At 45.9% G+C, this 13,130-nt stretch overlaps 1 protein-coding gene and 1 long non-coding RNA gene across 3 annotated transcripts in view; one reads left to right on the forward strand and one right to left on the reverse strand.

Moving 5' to 3' along the window:
- Positions 1-876: 876 nt before the first annotated feature.
- MSTN (myostatin) lies at positions 877-5,631 on the forward strand. The gene is made up of 3 exons (XM_008146508.3): positions 877-1,268; positions 2,986-3,359; positions 5,225-5,631. The coding sequence occupies exons 1-3, from the start codon at positions 896-898 to the stop codon at positions 5,603-5,605; spliced, it is 1,128 nt and encodes a 375-aa protein (XP_008144730.2). The 5' UTR covers positions 877-895; the 3' UTR covers positions 5,606-5,631.
- A 4,795-nt stretch (positions 5,632-10,426) lies between these two features.
- Positions 10,427-13,130, reverse strand: part of LOC114233355 (uncharacterized) — a 47,037-nt gene continuing 44,333 nt past the window's right edge. For both annotated transcript variants that reach the window (XR_008557469.1, XR_008557468.1), the window contains one exon: positions 10,427-10,489. This is a non-coding gene — a long non-coding RNA (uncharacterized LOC114233355). The remainder of the gene's footprint in view (positions 10,490-13,130) is intronic.

The raw sequence follows: 13,130 nt of genomic DNA on the forward strand, positions 1-13,130 counted from the left end.
AATTTTCTACCGGCTCACAATATGCTCTTGGGAATAAACTATGAAGCAGTACATCTTCTGAGAGTATTCGCCTGCAATTTCAGAATAGGAAATAAAAATAGTAAATAATAAAAAAGAGCACCGTTTTCATATGAGTAAAAGATACTAAATTATTTAAAAATAATTCCATGTGCACTATAACATTATGATAAGTATGATTTCCAACATGTGCTAAAAATGTAGTCAGGAAGAAAAGTTTCTCAAATTAGAGCTGAAAACCTTTTACTAGTATGACAACCTTGACTTTTCATCCAGGTCTTCCTAATTTAAATTTACATTTTCCTAATTTCACAGGACTGAAAATAATGTAATGCAACAAATGATTTTTTTTACTTCAAATGCTTGCTTAAATAGCATAAAATACTTTTTAATTCTCGAGGAAGTAACATTTCGACTTGTAAAATAGGAAGTGTAAACTGACTTACTTGTTTCAATGATAACTTCCGAGCCCACATGTGAAGATGAACCAGACCGGAGGGCAGTCCATGTTATTGTTTACACACTTTCATTCCTCCACGTCACCTCTCTCTCGCCCGATCTGCAGATTTCTTTCTTTTATGAAGCGCTCAGATGCACCAGCTCGCCCGGCCTGTAACAGAACACTGCCTGGTGGCTTGTGACAGACAGGGTTTAACCTCTGACAGCGAGATTCATTGTGGAGCAGGAGCCAATCACAGGCCCCGACGACGCTGGTCTCATCCAAGTCGGAATATAAAAAGCCACTTGGAAGACAGCGTGCAAGATTCCCCGGCGTGGCCACGGCGTCTCCGACTGTCCAGGCATTACACGGTGCTCGGCGTTACTCAAAAGCGAAGGAGGGAGCAGGGACCAGGAAAAGACCGCAGATTCCTAAATCATGCAGAAACTGCAGGTCTACGTGTCCATTTACCTGTTCATGCTGATCGTCGCCGGCCCCGTGGACCTGAACGAGGGCGGCGAGCCGAAGGGCGATGTGGAGAGAGAGCGGCCCTGCAACGCCTGCGCCTGGAGGCAGAACACCAAGGCGTCCCGGATCGAGGCCATCAAGATCCAGATCCTCAGCAAACTCCGCCTGGAAACGGCGCCCAACATCAGCAAGGAGGCCATCCAGCAGCTCCTGCCCCGGGCCCCGCCGCTGCGGGAGCTCATCGACCAGGACGACGTGCAGCGGGACGGCGGCAGCGAGGGCTCCCTGGAGGAGGACGACTACCACGCCACCACGGAGACGGTCATCGCCATGCCCACGGCGCGTGAGTAGCCGCCCGCACCGGCCCTGCCGGCTGTCCTCCCGGGGTGTGTGGGAAACGGGTCTGTGCTCGGCTCTTTCACGAGCCGGGGTTTAGGAGGTAGGAGGGACCACAGCTTTGCTAGGTTTTCTCGGGATTGCATGAGAGCGACACTAAGGAGACTCCGATCTGAGAGTGCTCGCCAGGCACTCACCGTGTGCCGGGGACGTGGCCGCGGTAACGGGCCGGGCTGTCAGCCACTGGCACCGGGGCAGCTAGGAGAGGTGCTGCAGGCCATGCTACTACTCGCATGAAATCCACGATTGCATCTGGTTGCTTGAAACGTGCATGTCTAGGGATGAGGCTTTTCACTGAGAACAGGGACCGGGGGACTCTGTGAGTCAGAGCCCAGCTGAGCATTTGCCGGCCACCTGGAATGACTCCTGGAATTCAAAACCATTCCTCACAGGGTGTCTGTGTTCTTGGCAAATTAAACTATTTAATTTTAAAAGCGATCACGCTGGAGAGTACGAGGAAATACTTTTTAAACGCGATGTATTAAAAAGTGCGATGACACCGCGAGCACAGCATCCTGATTATCCTGAGCTAATGGCTGGGAAAAGCCTGAGAAGCAAGCACTTCAGCCGCGTAGGTTCGGGCTCACAAAGCCCCCCTACACCTGGACCACGGTGCGGGCTGCGGCATCGGCCTGCGCAGTCCAGGAGGCCCACTGCCCCAGGACTTCTAGAATGTTACCCCGCTCCCCCGGGAGGGAGGGCTATCTGTGGCAGCTCCTTGCTCCGGAAGAGAAAGCATTTCATACAACCGCTCCCGCAGTCAGCGCCAAACCCTCCAAGGAAGGGAGCCAGGCACCGCAACAGACAAGCTCGGCCGGAAACACTGGTGCCGTGGCCGGCGGGCTTGCCTTCCGCAGTTTAAACTCTCCGCCCTTTGAACCGGGCCCAGCACAGGTTCAAAACACTGTCCTCACCCGCGCACCAGGTGCAGACCGAGGCCTCTCCTTGCAGGCGCGTTACCAGCGGGCCCCGGAGCAGCTCTGCCTCATTTCTAAACCAGGAGGAGAGGCATGTCTCAGGGCTTCTGCCTCCACCGACAGCCTGGCACCAGAGACGTGCTTTCTAGCTTTGGAAACGGCCCCACGTTAGCCTTTAACTTTTGGTGCTAATCACCTGCCTGGTTTCGACCCTTTAAAACGCTATTCCAGAGCCCCAACGTGGCAGAGGCACTGTTCTCTGCTCACTCCCCGGCTCGGCTGTGGCCGCGTCTTGTCCCCAGGTAATTCAGGCCGGGGGGGGAGGGCTCCTCCGCCAGACTGATTGGTACAGCTGCTCAGTGAGTGTAACTGCTCAGATTCCCAAAGAATTCTAAGTGGATGTTCCTCCACGGTGTCTCTTGTTCTCTCTAATCATCATCATTTAAAATCGCATCCGCTGCTCGTTCCTTCACAGGGTCTCCCCGAGTCCACCGTTCTCTGGAAAGGGAGCAGATTCCTCATAAACAGCTGAAAAAACATCTACAAAATTCTGAAGAACCAGAGTCATTCTTCTCTTGGATATTTTCCTGAGTTATGAATGAAATTCTCCAGTTTTTCATCTTAAAAGACTAAACATACATTCATTAATCCAATAGAAAAAAAATACTCACCAGTTAACATGAAAGGTTTTGTTCATTTTTTTAACGAGAACTAATTTCAGTAACTCTTCTCCGGTTCCTTTTTCAGCTGATCTTCTGACGCCAGCGGAAGGAAAACCCAAATGCTGCTTCTTTAAGTTCAGCTCCAAAATCCAATTCAATAAGGTGGTCAAGGCCCAGCTGTGGATCTACCTGAGCCCCGTCAAGACGCCCACGACCGTGTTTGTGCAAATCCTGCGGCTCGTCAAGCCCATGAGAGACGGGACGAGGTACACGGGAATCCGATCCCTGAAACTCGACATGAGCCCGGGCGCCGGCATTTGGCAGAGCATCGATGTGAAGACAGTGTTGCAAAACTGGCTCAAACAGCCCGAATCCAACTTGGGCATTGAAATCAAAGCTTTAGATGAGAATGGTCGTGATCTTGCTGTGACCTTCCCGGGACCCGGAGAGGATGGGCTGGTAAGTGATGGTGGGAAGCAACGTTCTCCCAGCCCCGAGAGGTTTCCAGCAGAATGGGAACAGGTCAGAGTGAAAAAGGCCACCGACTCCTCTCTCACCAGCCAAACGCGGTCCCTTAGCCTGTACCCAATAAAAGTGGGTGTCTGGTTTCACACCCGATGAAACACCCTCCTGATACTTTTGCTTTGCATCAGGATTTTTAAAAAAGGGATTCCATAGCCCTTAGCTTCTTAGGTAGTTCTTCTGAATTGGGGCTGGATATGTTCTACATGGTTATATGAATACAAGCATGAAATCTTCATAGTGGATTCGAGTACATATCCAAGAAATTTAAACTCCCTCTCCCCCTGCCCCAGAGTGCAATGTGTTGAATTTTTTTTGCCTTAATAAAGCATACAAAAGAAGCTTTGTAAGTTATAATTAAAACAAAATGCTTTTACTTATAGCAATGAACTAAGTACAATATGTTTAGTCTTATACACTATATTAAAGGTCCGTCATAAATATGTTCGTTATTTTGTAGGCTGTTGGTGCAAATATATATGTAGATTACTTTGTGACTCATGCTAATAAAATTTAATGCTCTGGCTAGTTACCCTGAGCTGCCTAGTTTATTTCTGAGCTGCCTTACCATTCAAGAGTAAATATTCAAGAGTTTACTTAGGGTATGCCAACTAATTTCATATCAGGCCAAGCAGATGACGATGCCCTATATATTATAAAAAGTAATAAAAACAAGTTTAAAACCTAGTGTAAATTTAGAACTACTCACTTTTCTGTTTACTTATGCTTGTGTTTACAAAAACGGATTAATGTGACCATATTTTCATTTCCACCTATTGATATAATTTACAACAAAAGATTATACTTGCAAGCAATAAATGTTGCCTTTTTTAGTTTTCTTACTAAGTGGTATTGAGTCAGCTCTACTTTAATGAAAACATATTCTTAAAGAAATGATACAGTTTTCCAAATGACCTATTTTTCTTTAAATATGCTACATAAAATGTTACTGACTCTCAAAATGATGTCACTGTTTTTATAATCTTAAATAACAATGACTGGTAGGTCTCTTGATTTTGGTGTAGGATAAGAACCATTATTCATTATTTGAGACAGTGTTCTTTTTATAAGTAGCATTTTAATGATCAGAGTTGGTGATGTGATAGATTTTAGTTATTATTAAACAGGTGGTTAATATGACATATTCCTTAGAGTTTTTCATGTAGAAAGAAACAGTCTCAAATGCATGAAAAGATTGGTGCAGGGGAAGGGTTAGAAAATGATTGTTTAAATATCTGATTAGAAACATCTTTCAGTGAAAGAATAAAGGAAACATTATTGGACCTTTTTCTGCATCTGTCCCTCTTCTCTTAGAGTTTCTCTTTCCAACCCACTAATACCACCTCCTTCACCACCCTCCCCTCCCTTTCCCATTACAATCCCCGCAGTGCTGGGGGCTGCCTACGTGATTCTGCTTTCACACCCACGTTTCCGCGGGTGGGAAAGGGTGAGTGAGTGTGCCTACCTCCCCAGGAGTCCGCCGACAGAGCCCACATATTTGATCAACAAGAGAGAAGAGAGGGAGAGACCTAACCTCTTCCCTCTCCCCGCTCTCCCTTTCTCCCCATAAATAGTCTATACATATTTCCAGAGCACCCACTAAATGCACCGAGAAATCTGCATTGCTGCTGTATGAGGGAAGAATCAATCCTAGTGCGAATTACAATGCCCTAATTCTGTGCCTTTTAAAAATAAACGTGTGTAAGCAGAAGGATTAGTTTCTCTTCAATAATGACCTCTCGAGACACGCCAGTGTTTCAGGACCTGTGGGTGGTACTGACTGCTCTTTCCTTTTTACCCAGAACCCCTTTCTGGAAGTCAAGGTAACAGACACACCAAAAAGATCCAGAAGAGATTTTGGCCTCGACTGTGACGAGCACTCGACAGAGTCGCGATGCTGCCGTTACCCTCTGACTGTGGATTTCGAAGCTTTCGGATGGGACTGGATTATCGCCCCCAAACGATATAAGGCCAATTACTGCTCTGGAGAGTGTGAATTCGTATTCTTACAAAAATACCCTCATACTCATCTTGTACACCAAGCAAACCCCAGGGGCTCAGCGGGCCCCTGCTGCACTCCCACAAAGATGTCTCCCATTAATATGCTGTATTTTAATGGCAAAGAACAAATAATATACGGGAAGATTCCAGCCATGGTAGTAGATCGCTGTGGGTGCTCATGAAATTGATATTTGGTTCGTAACTTTCTAAAACATGGAAGGCCTTCCCCTCAGCAATTTTGAAACTGTGAATTATGTGCCACAGGCTCTAAGCCTACAGTATGCTACCGTCACAGAAGCACACACGACAGGACATGAACTAAAAGCGAGAATATATGCAATGATTGGCATTTAACCATCAAAATAAATCGCACACTAGCAAGCTCTATGATTCCCGGAGTTTTGAACTAGGAGGTCAGATTAGGCTTAGGTTCATATATACAGCATGACACATGTAGGCAGCCGCGAGCGGCTCTCCTTGCGTTCTGGCGGATGAAAGGAGTGCTGTGAAGTTCATTCTCTAGAGTTGCATTTAGTATCTACACAAACCCTGCAGGTAGTATTGGTGAAACGCAGCGCTGTTATGTTCTGTCATTTAAACCATCCTTACACACTTGAATTTACACTGTCTGATAGAATACTTGGTAAGGTGAAATTCCACAAAAATAGGGATGGACGCAATATGCAAGCTCCCATTGCTGTGTTCATTGGTTCAGTACATAACAATCCATGCCCATGGTGCTAACACAAGACTGAGCGGCCGATGCTATCAGGTTACGGTGAACATTCAGCAGGATGAGGAGTTAGTCCTTTCTCCAGGCACACTTTCCTAGACCTCCACATGGGAACGCATTTCCTTGAGTACAAGAAGAGTCGTTTCTGTGGTATACTTGGAGAAACTGATTTATCTTAAAAGGTAGCCAAAAAGTATTCATTTCTAGCAAAGTTTCCAAATTACAAACATTTAAAAATTACAGCCTGCCTTTGCAACACTGCAGTTTTTATGACAAAGTAATAAAAATGACAGATTCTATCAATATTGTATAAAAGACTTTGAAACAACTGCATTTATGTAATGTGTATACAATATTTTCTTTGTAAATAAGTGTCTCCTTTTTTATTTACTTTGGTATATTTTTACAGTAAGGATATTTCAAATTAAGTATGAAGGCACAAAGACATGTCTCACCTGACAGAAAAGCAACTGCTTATAATTCAGAGAAATTAGCAAATAAAATAGTGGTCTTAAAACTCCAGACGCCAATGGTTAGATGGTTATATTACAATCATTTTCTATTTTTTTACATTATAAACAGTCACTTACGGATTGATGATGCTGTATAATGTGAATGTGAAATTTCCATGTGTACTGTCATTGTACTCAAATCTCAACGTTCCGTTATTTTAATACTTATAAATATTACTGAGCATACCAAAATGACTTCATCCTATCATCTGAAATACAGAGTAATAAGCTGATGATCTTAACAAGAACTGTTCATTTTATTTTGTAATTCAATAATGAATATATTTCTGCATATATTCACTTCTGTTTTGTAAATTAGCATTTTGTTAATCAAATTCATTGTACTTATGATTAAGTGAAATTATTTCTTACATGTAATGTGTAGCAACAATATAAATTATATTAAAGTGTTTTCACCTTTTCTGAAAGACACACCAGTTTTACGTTATGAAGATTAATTCTAGACCTCTGGTTTTCACTGGATCACCAGTCAAATGGCTCAGCACGGAAGTCTGCTTTGGGACTCTGAGGTCTGCTCGCCTGGTTCTCACGAGTGAACGTTCTGTCCATTCGGTCCCAGTCAAGCTGCTTGACACAGAAAAGCAGGGACTCGCTTTATCTGTTTCCTCTCTCTTTATCGTGACCCGGAAACTATTTATATGTTTTCATAGGTTCACTTTCCAAACGACGGCAGCTGGCAGTGGCCGTGGTCCTAGGGTCACAGCTGCCGCAGCCACGGGACACGGCGGCCGCCTCGCTGCCTCGCACTCGGTGACACCGGCACATTCCTCTGGGCTGCGCGGCACCAATTCCCACGTTGGTTGAAAACAGTGGAAAAGTGCCTATTCCCCCCCCACCCCCCGAGGGCAGCCGTGCGCCCGTCTCTCCGACCGAACTCCCTCCGGCACCCTCTGCCGTTCAGGGACGTGGCGGTGAGGCAGTCGCAGGTGGTTAACATGCCATCGAGTGTCATGGCTCCTGAATGCTAATTTATCACTCACATGGATGTAATTTTTAACCATCAGTGATAGTACAGCCATCGCCACTCCTTTTGCTGCTGTGAACACTGACGTATGTCACAGGGGAGGCTGGCGCGGAGAGGGCTGCCCTGTGGGGGGTGAGGCCACTGCAGGTGCACACACGGGGACCTACCTCTTCCAGGACCTGAATATTCATGACCCAAAAGTCTAGGCCAGTGGTCGGCAAACTCATTAGTCAGCAGAGCCAAATATCAACAGCACAACGATTGAAATTTCTTTTGAGAGCCACAGTTTTTAAACTTAAACTTCTTCTAACGCCACTTCTTCAAAATACACTCGCCCAGGCCGTGGTATTTTGTGGAAGAGCCACACTCAAGGGGCCAAAGAACCGCATGTGGCTCGCGAGCCGCAGTTTGCCGACCACGGGGCTAGGTCATAGCCCATGAGTGTACCGTAGGCTGGAATACAAGCAGCTGGACACCTTGACCTCTGAGGCGGGGAGTGTGAGGACGGAGCACCCTCCGTTTCCTAGGAGCCACTCCCCAACCGTTAGAGTCCCCCTCACCTGGGCCCAGGGTCCCATCACCACTGCCCCGTGGTGGCCCTCTCGTGAAGCTGGCAGGACCGGGAGAGGAGGCGACGGGACACGCTCTGTGACACGCCTGCGCACTTCTGTTTGCGAGGTCCTGGGAAGGCAAGGGCTCTCTGCCTGGCTGTCCGCGGCGCGGCGTTGGCATTTCAGCACCCTGAGGACACACACGTGTCCACCATGATTCTAATCCCTGAGATTTTGAGAAGACATCACGTAAAGCTCAATGCACTGTATCAGGTTTAATATTCTGAATTTTTTTGTAATACTTCCCACAAACTTATATGAGTTAAAAATAATAAAAATAAAGAAAAAATCTTTCCAAACTCTATAGTTCTTTTTGTATTCAAGCTGGATTTTCCAGTTCTGTATAGAAATTTATTTCATTAAAATAAAGAAGGCAATAATTTGACATTGGCAGTAACTAAATTAAAACTCACGTAAAACTCCCCCCTCCTAAAAAATCCAATTTATTTCACTTTAAGCCATGATTCACAAACATCAGAATGTCAATGACCCTTTTGAAATCTGTTGAAGACTAGGGACACTCTCACCAGAAAAAATAAAACACAAATTTGAACATAATATCAGGGAATTTAGGTCCTTCCTACAGCTCATTCTTCAAGCCTAGTTTAGAAACCCTTAGGAGGGATACTGAATTTTCCTTCTTAAGATAAAAATTATTATTTATGAACTAATAGTGCATTTGTAAAGATGTGCTTTCTAATTAATTAGTTTTGTCATTAAACAATGTGAGTGTTGGAAAACACTGAGCCATGCCAGCCAGGAAAGTCACTGGATGTCTTAACTTATTTACTAAAATATTCTATGCTTCTTAAGGATCATATAATCACCAACTGGCAACTTTGTGTTGTGATAGATTAAACTGGACAAATGAGTTCAAATTATAAACTCATGCTCTTCTTATGTGTCAAAAACAAAATCAAGAAACGATCCAGGTTTCTGATGTCTGGTGTCAGAATTAGTAGGGTGTGAAATGATAATATTTATTCAGTACCGGATCTGTGCCAGGAACTTTTCTAACATGCGCAGTGTGGGATACATTAGTGTCCCCAACTCACAGACGAGAACTCGGAGGAATCGAGACAATAGGAGGTATGTCAGTGGCGGGGCCTGGATTTGAACTAAGAGCAATAATGATTCATTGTGCTGGTTACAACAGCTCCTCACCAAGCCCTAACAGAAGAGTGAAACTCTGCTTTTTCATGTCTGTGTTTTGTGAGATAGCCTTATCTGGATTCAGCACTGGTTTTTGCAAAAGGTTGTGTGGCTGCATTTTAGTGAAGGAGGAAGAGGGGTGTGAATGAGAAGATGGATAAAGAGCAAGTGATTAGCATAGCAGATATATACATACACAGGCACGGAAATGAGTTGGTGTCGGATGTGAGAGCTGGAAGGCCTTAGAGTCATCTAATTCACATGTGACAGGACGGAAGCCCAGAGAGGACTGTCCAAGCGCATGCCGGGATTGGCTCAGGGAACAAGACGCTGGAGCAGAAGGGATGCCGGTCCGCATATAGGGCACGAGCCCAAAGGCAGAGGGCAGAAGAGCTAAAACCAGAGCGCTCTGAGCCGTGAACTCTTAGCTGGGCAGAGGCAATGCTGGACACTGAGTCAATGCCCACAGGAGTGTGATAACTTACACCTGTCCCCACAGATCGCCCAGCAGCCTGGGCATCTTTCTAGACAAACCGACTCTAGAGGGAAATCTACGGGAGTGTGTGATTAAACCACTGCTTCATTGGGAAGAGGGATAAAAATTGAAATAATAATTAAATAGTTTTCAAAGTGCTTTCACATTAATGATGTAATTTTACCTCTATAATGCTGAAAGCTAAGTATTATTACTGTACCCATGTCATAGAGGAATTGAGGCTAAAAGAAATGAATCAACTTGCCCAAGGAAACATAGCATTGAATATCTGTATATTAACTATACAAGAAATAGAAATCTATCAATTATACTTCAATTAAAAAACAGAAATATAAATCAGTGTTACACTTGTTTGATCATTCATTCCAACAGTACTTATTAAAAATGTAGCATGATTTTAAAAAATCCATTAAAAATAACAAATGATAACTTAAAAAAATAAAACAAATACTACCCCAAAATATAATTAATAAATTAAAACATATACTACAATGTGCTATGAAGTCATGACTTGCCTGGCATGTGACATGTGGTGTTGAAATTTCATTTCCATGGTCATTCAGTTCCAGCTTACACACTGCAAAACACATCAAACATTACTAATTTTGGTCATCCTGAGTAAGATGTCAAGCAATGCAGAATGGCACTAAATTTAGTTCATTCACACCCGGGTGGGATTTTGTAGAGGAAGTCTTTGGAAAATGAACGCATTTTCAGTAGATAGCATGTACTAGCAAGACGATCTTTGTTGCCATTTAAAACGCAAGATAGAGGGACTATTTACATGTACTTTGACACATCAAACATTCAATGAATATCACATCCTGTCAAAACCACAGGATGCCCAAGAACGTAAGATTTTACACATGAGGCTGCTCATCTTATCTGACAGACATAAATGTCTGTGTAAAAGCAGTGGGCATCTCTCTAAAAATCCTATCTAATAAAAGAGTGATATGCAAATTAACCGTCACTCCGCGACAAAATGGCAGCACCCAGTCCTCTTAGCCCCGCCGGAGTGCCCCAGTTCGCCCAGTGGTGGCAATCCGGGGTGTCCGGCTGGGAGGCGTCAGCGCCCAGCGTGATGCCCGGCCAGCGGCGGCAGCCTGGGCTGGGGTATCAGCCTGGCTGGGGCGCGCACCCCCCACGGCGCCATCCCCGGCCAGGCTGGGGCGGCAGCCCGGGCTGGGGTTTCAGCCTGGCCGGAGTGCGATCCCCTTCCAGCAGTGGCAGCCTGGGGTCTCAACCACTGAGTCACACCAGCCAGGCAGATATGGAGGAATCTTAAATGTTTCTTTTTTAAAAATATATATTTTATTGATTTTTTACAGAGAGGAAGGGTAAGGGATAGAGAGCTAGAAACATCTATGAGAGAGAAACATCCATCAGCTGCCTCCTGCACACTCCCCACTGGGTGTGTGCCCCCAACCAAGGTACATGCCCTTGACTGGAATTGAACCTGGGACCCTTGAGTCTGCTGGCCGATGCTCCATCCACCTAGCCAAACCAGTTAGGGCTGTCCAATATGCTAAAGAAAAAACCTTATCATATAAAGAGGGAATATGCAGGGGAGGGCATTTGGGGGTGACCGGGTTGTCAGGGGAGGGCAGTTGGGGACAATTGGACTGGCAGGGGAGCAGTTAGGCGTCAATCAGGCTGGCAGGGGAGTGGTTAGGGGGTGATCAGACTGGCAGGCAGAAGCGGTTAGGGGCAATCAGGCAGGCAGGCAAGCAGTTGGGAGCCAGCAGTCCTAGATTGTGAAAGAGATGTCCAACTGCCTGTTTAGGCCCAATCCCACAGGCAGTTGGACATCCCCTGAGGGGTCCCAGATTGGAGAGGGTACAAGTTGGGCTGAGAGACACCCCCCCCCCTCCCCGTGCATGAATTTCATGCACCAGGCCTCTAGTCCATTATAAAGGTTGAGTATTTCACTTCCGCTATGGGTTAACATTATGCAAATTGTTCCTGACATAGAAGTACATACTCTGGTAACGAAACAAAGACATGTGACCTTAGTGTTAATTTATTCCAGTATTGGATTACTGCAAGGAAGAAAAAAATGTCGTAGTATACTGCTATTATTCCTGCTCCAGAATAAAGGTGATGTTTTTATTAAACACACACATATATTGACTTTCTTTATAAACTGACTTTCATAAAATTCTTTTACTTTAGAATTAGCTTACAGAGATCTACAACATATGCTCTGATTCGGATCCCAAGGAAATCTATTGGAAAGTCCTCCTGAGAGGGGCCGACAGCAAAATTTGATTCAATTAAATCTGAAAGGTTCCTTTAACCCCTGAATGTAGAAGCATTAACCTGCTAACTTACCTCTCTGCTTTTCTAACCATTCAAGCTCACTCTATTAGGAAAATGGTTTCTCTGTGAGGCTTCTTTCTCTTTCCCTGATGTCTCATGAAGGGCACTATTCAGAACAAAATGTGATTATGCGGTTTTGGCCATGGCTCCTTCACAGGACTTTCCCACATCCGCTCCCACGGACACGAGCTCCGACTGGGAAGCCAGCATCTCTTGGCTCTCTGCCCACGGCCCTCGGAGCTCTGGCGTTAGCCCCCAACCAGGCAAAATGCAACCTGTCAATGCAGGCGCACTTGCCCCCTCATGACATCGGATCCTTGTGAGGCTGGGGAGGATTCTGAAAGTGAGAATCGAGCATAACACACCCACTAGCTGAGCGCACTGCGGTGAGTGTGGGAGAGCAGCCAAGCTGCTGAATGGAAACAATCGGGCGGCCACTGAGGCGGCGGCTTGGCCTCCAGCTCCAAGAATGCCTTCCTGAAAAGCTGCTCCTTCTCAGAGACCCGGACACGTGACCGATGCGCCATGCCTGTGTGGAGGGTCTGCAGGAGCCCAGGGCCCTGGGAGCACCACACCAGCCAGGTGCCAGGACAGAAATCACAGCGGCAAGGAGCAGAGGAGGTGGCCCTTCCACTTGCAGATGCACCTGCAGCCAGGACAACTGCCCCAAGGTCTAGACCAGGACCTGTGGCTCACAGTGAACTTGGGATCCTTAGAGCTGGGACCAGACAGACTTCAAGAGCGTTGCTGGTCCCCATCTATCACAGGGCAGGATCCATCCCCGCGACCAAAACAAGCTGCACAGGTGGGGGTCTCCTGGGAGAAGCACGCTGCCCCTGCGGTGCCTGCAGAGTGCTCCTCTGCTGACGGAGGTGAGCAGACTGTGAGCAGTGAGC

This window comes from Eptesicus fuscus, chromosome 11, assembly GCF_027574615.1.
Source record: "Eptesicus fuscus isolate TK198812 chromosome 11, DD_ASM_mEF_20220401, whole genome shotgun sequence".
In the NCBI taxonomy this organism is placed as follows: Eukaryota; Metazoa; Chordata; class Mammalia; order Chiroptera; family Vespertilionidae; genus Eptesicus; species Eptesicus fuscus.

Bases quoted from the DNA above. Each gene is read 5' to 3' on its own strand.
- MSTN (XM_008146508.3), top strand. From the start codon at position 896: ATGCAGAAACTGCAGGTCTACGTGTCCATTTACCTGTTCATGCTGATC. The intron at 1,269-2,985 runs GTGAGTAGCCGC...TTCCTTTTTCAG, and splicing joins CATCGCCATGCCCACGGCGC to CTGATCTTCTGACGCCAGCG. The intron at 3,360-5,224 runs GTAAGTGATGGT...CTTTTTACCCAG, and splicing joins GACCCGGAGAGGATGGGCTG to AACCCCTTTCTGGAAGTCAA.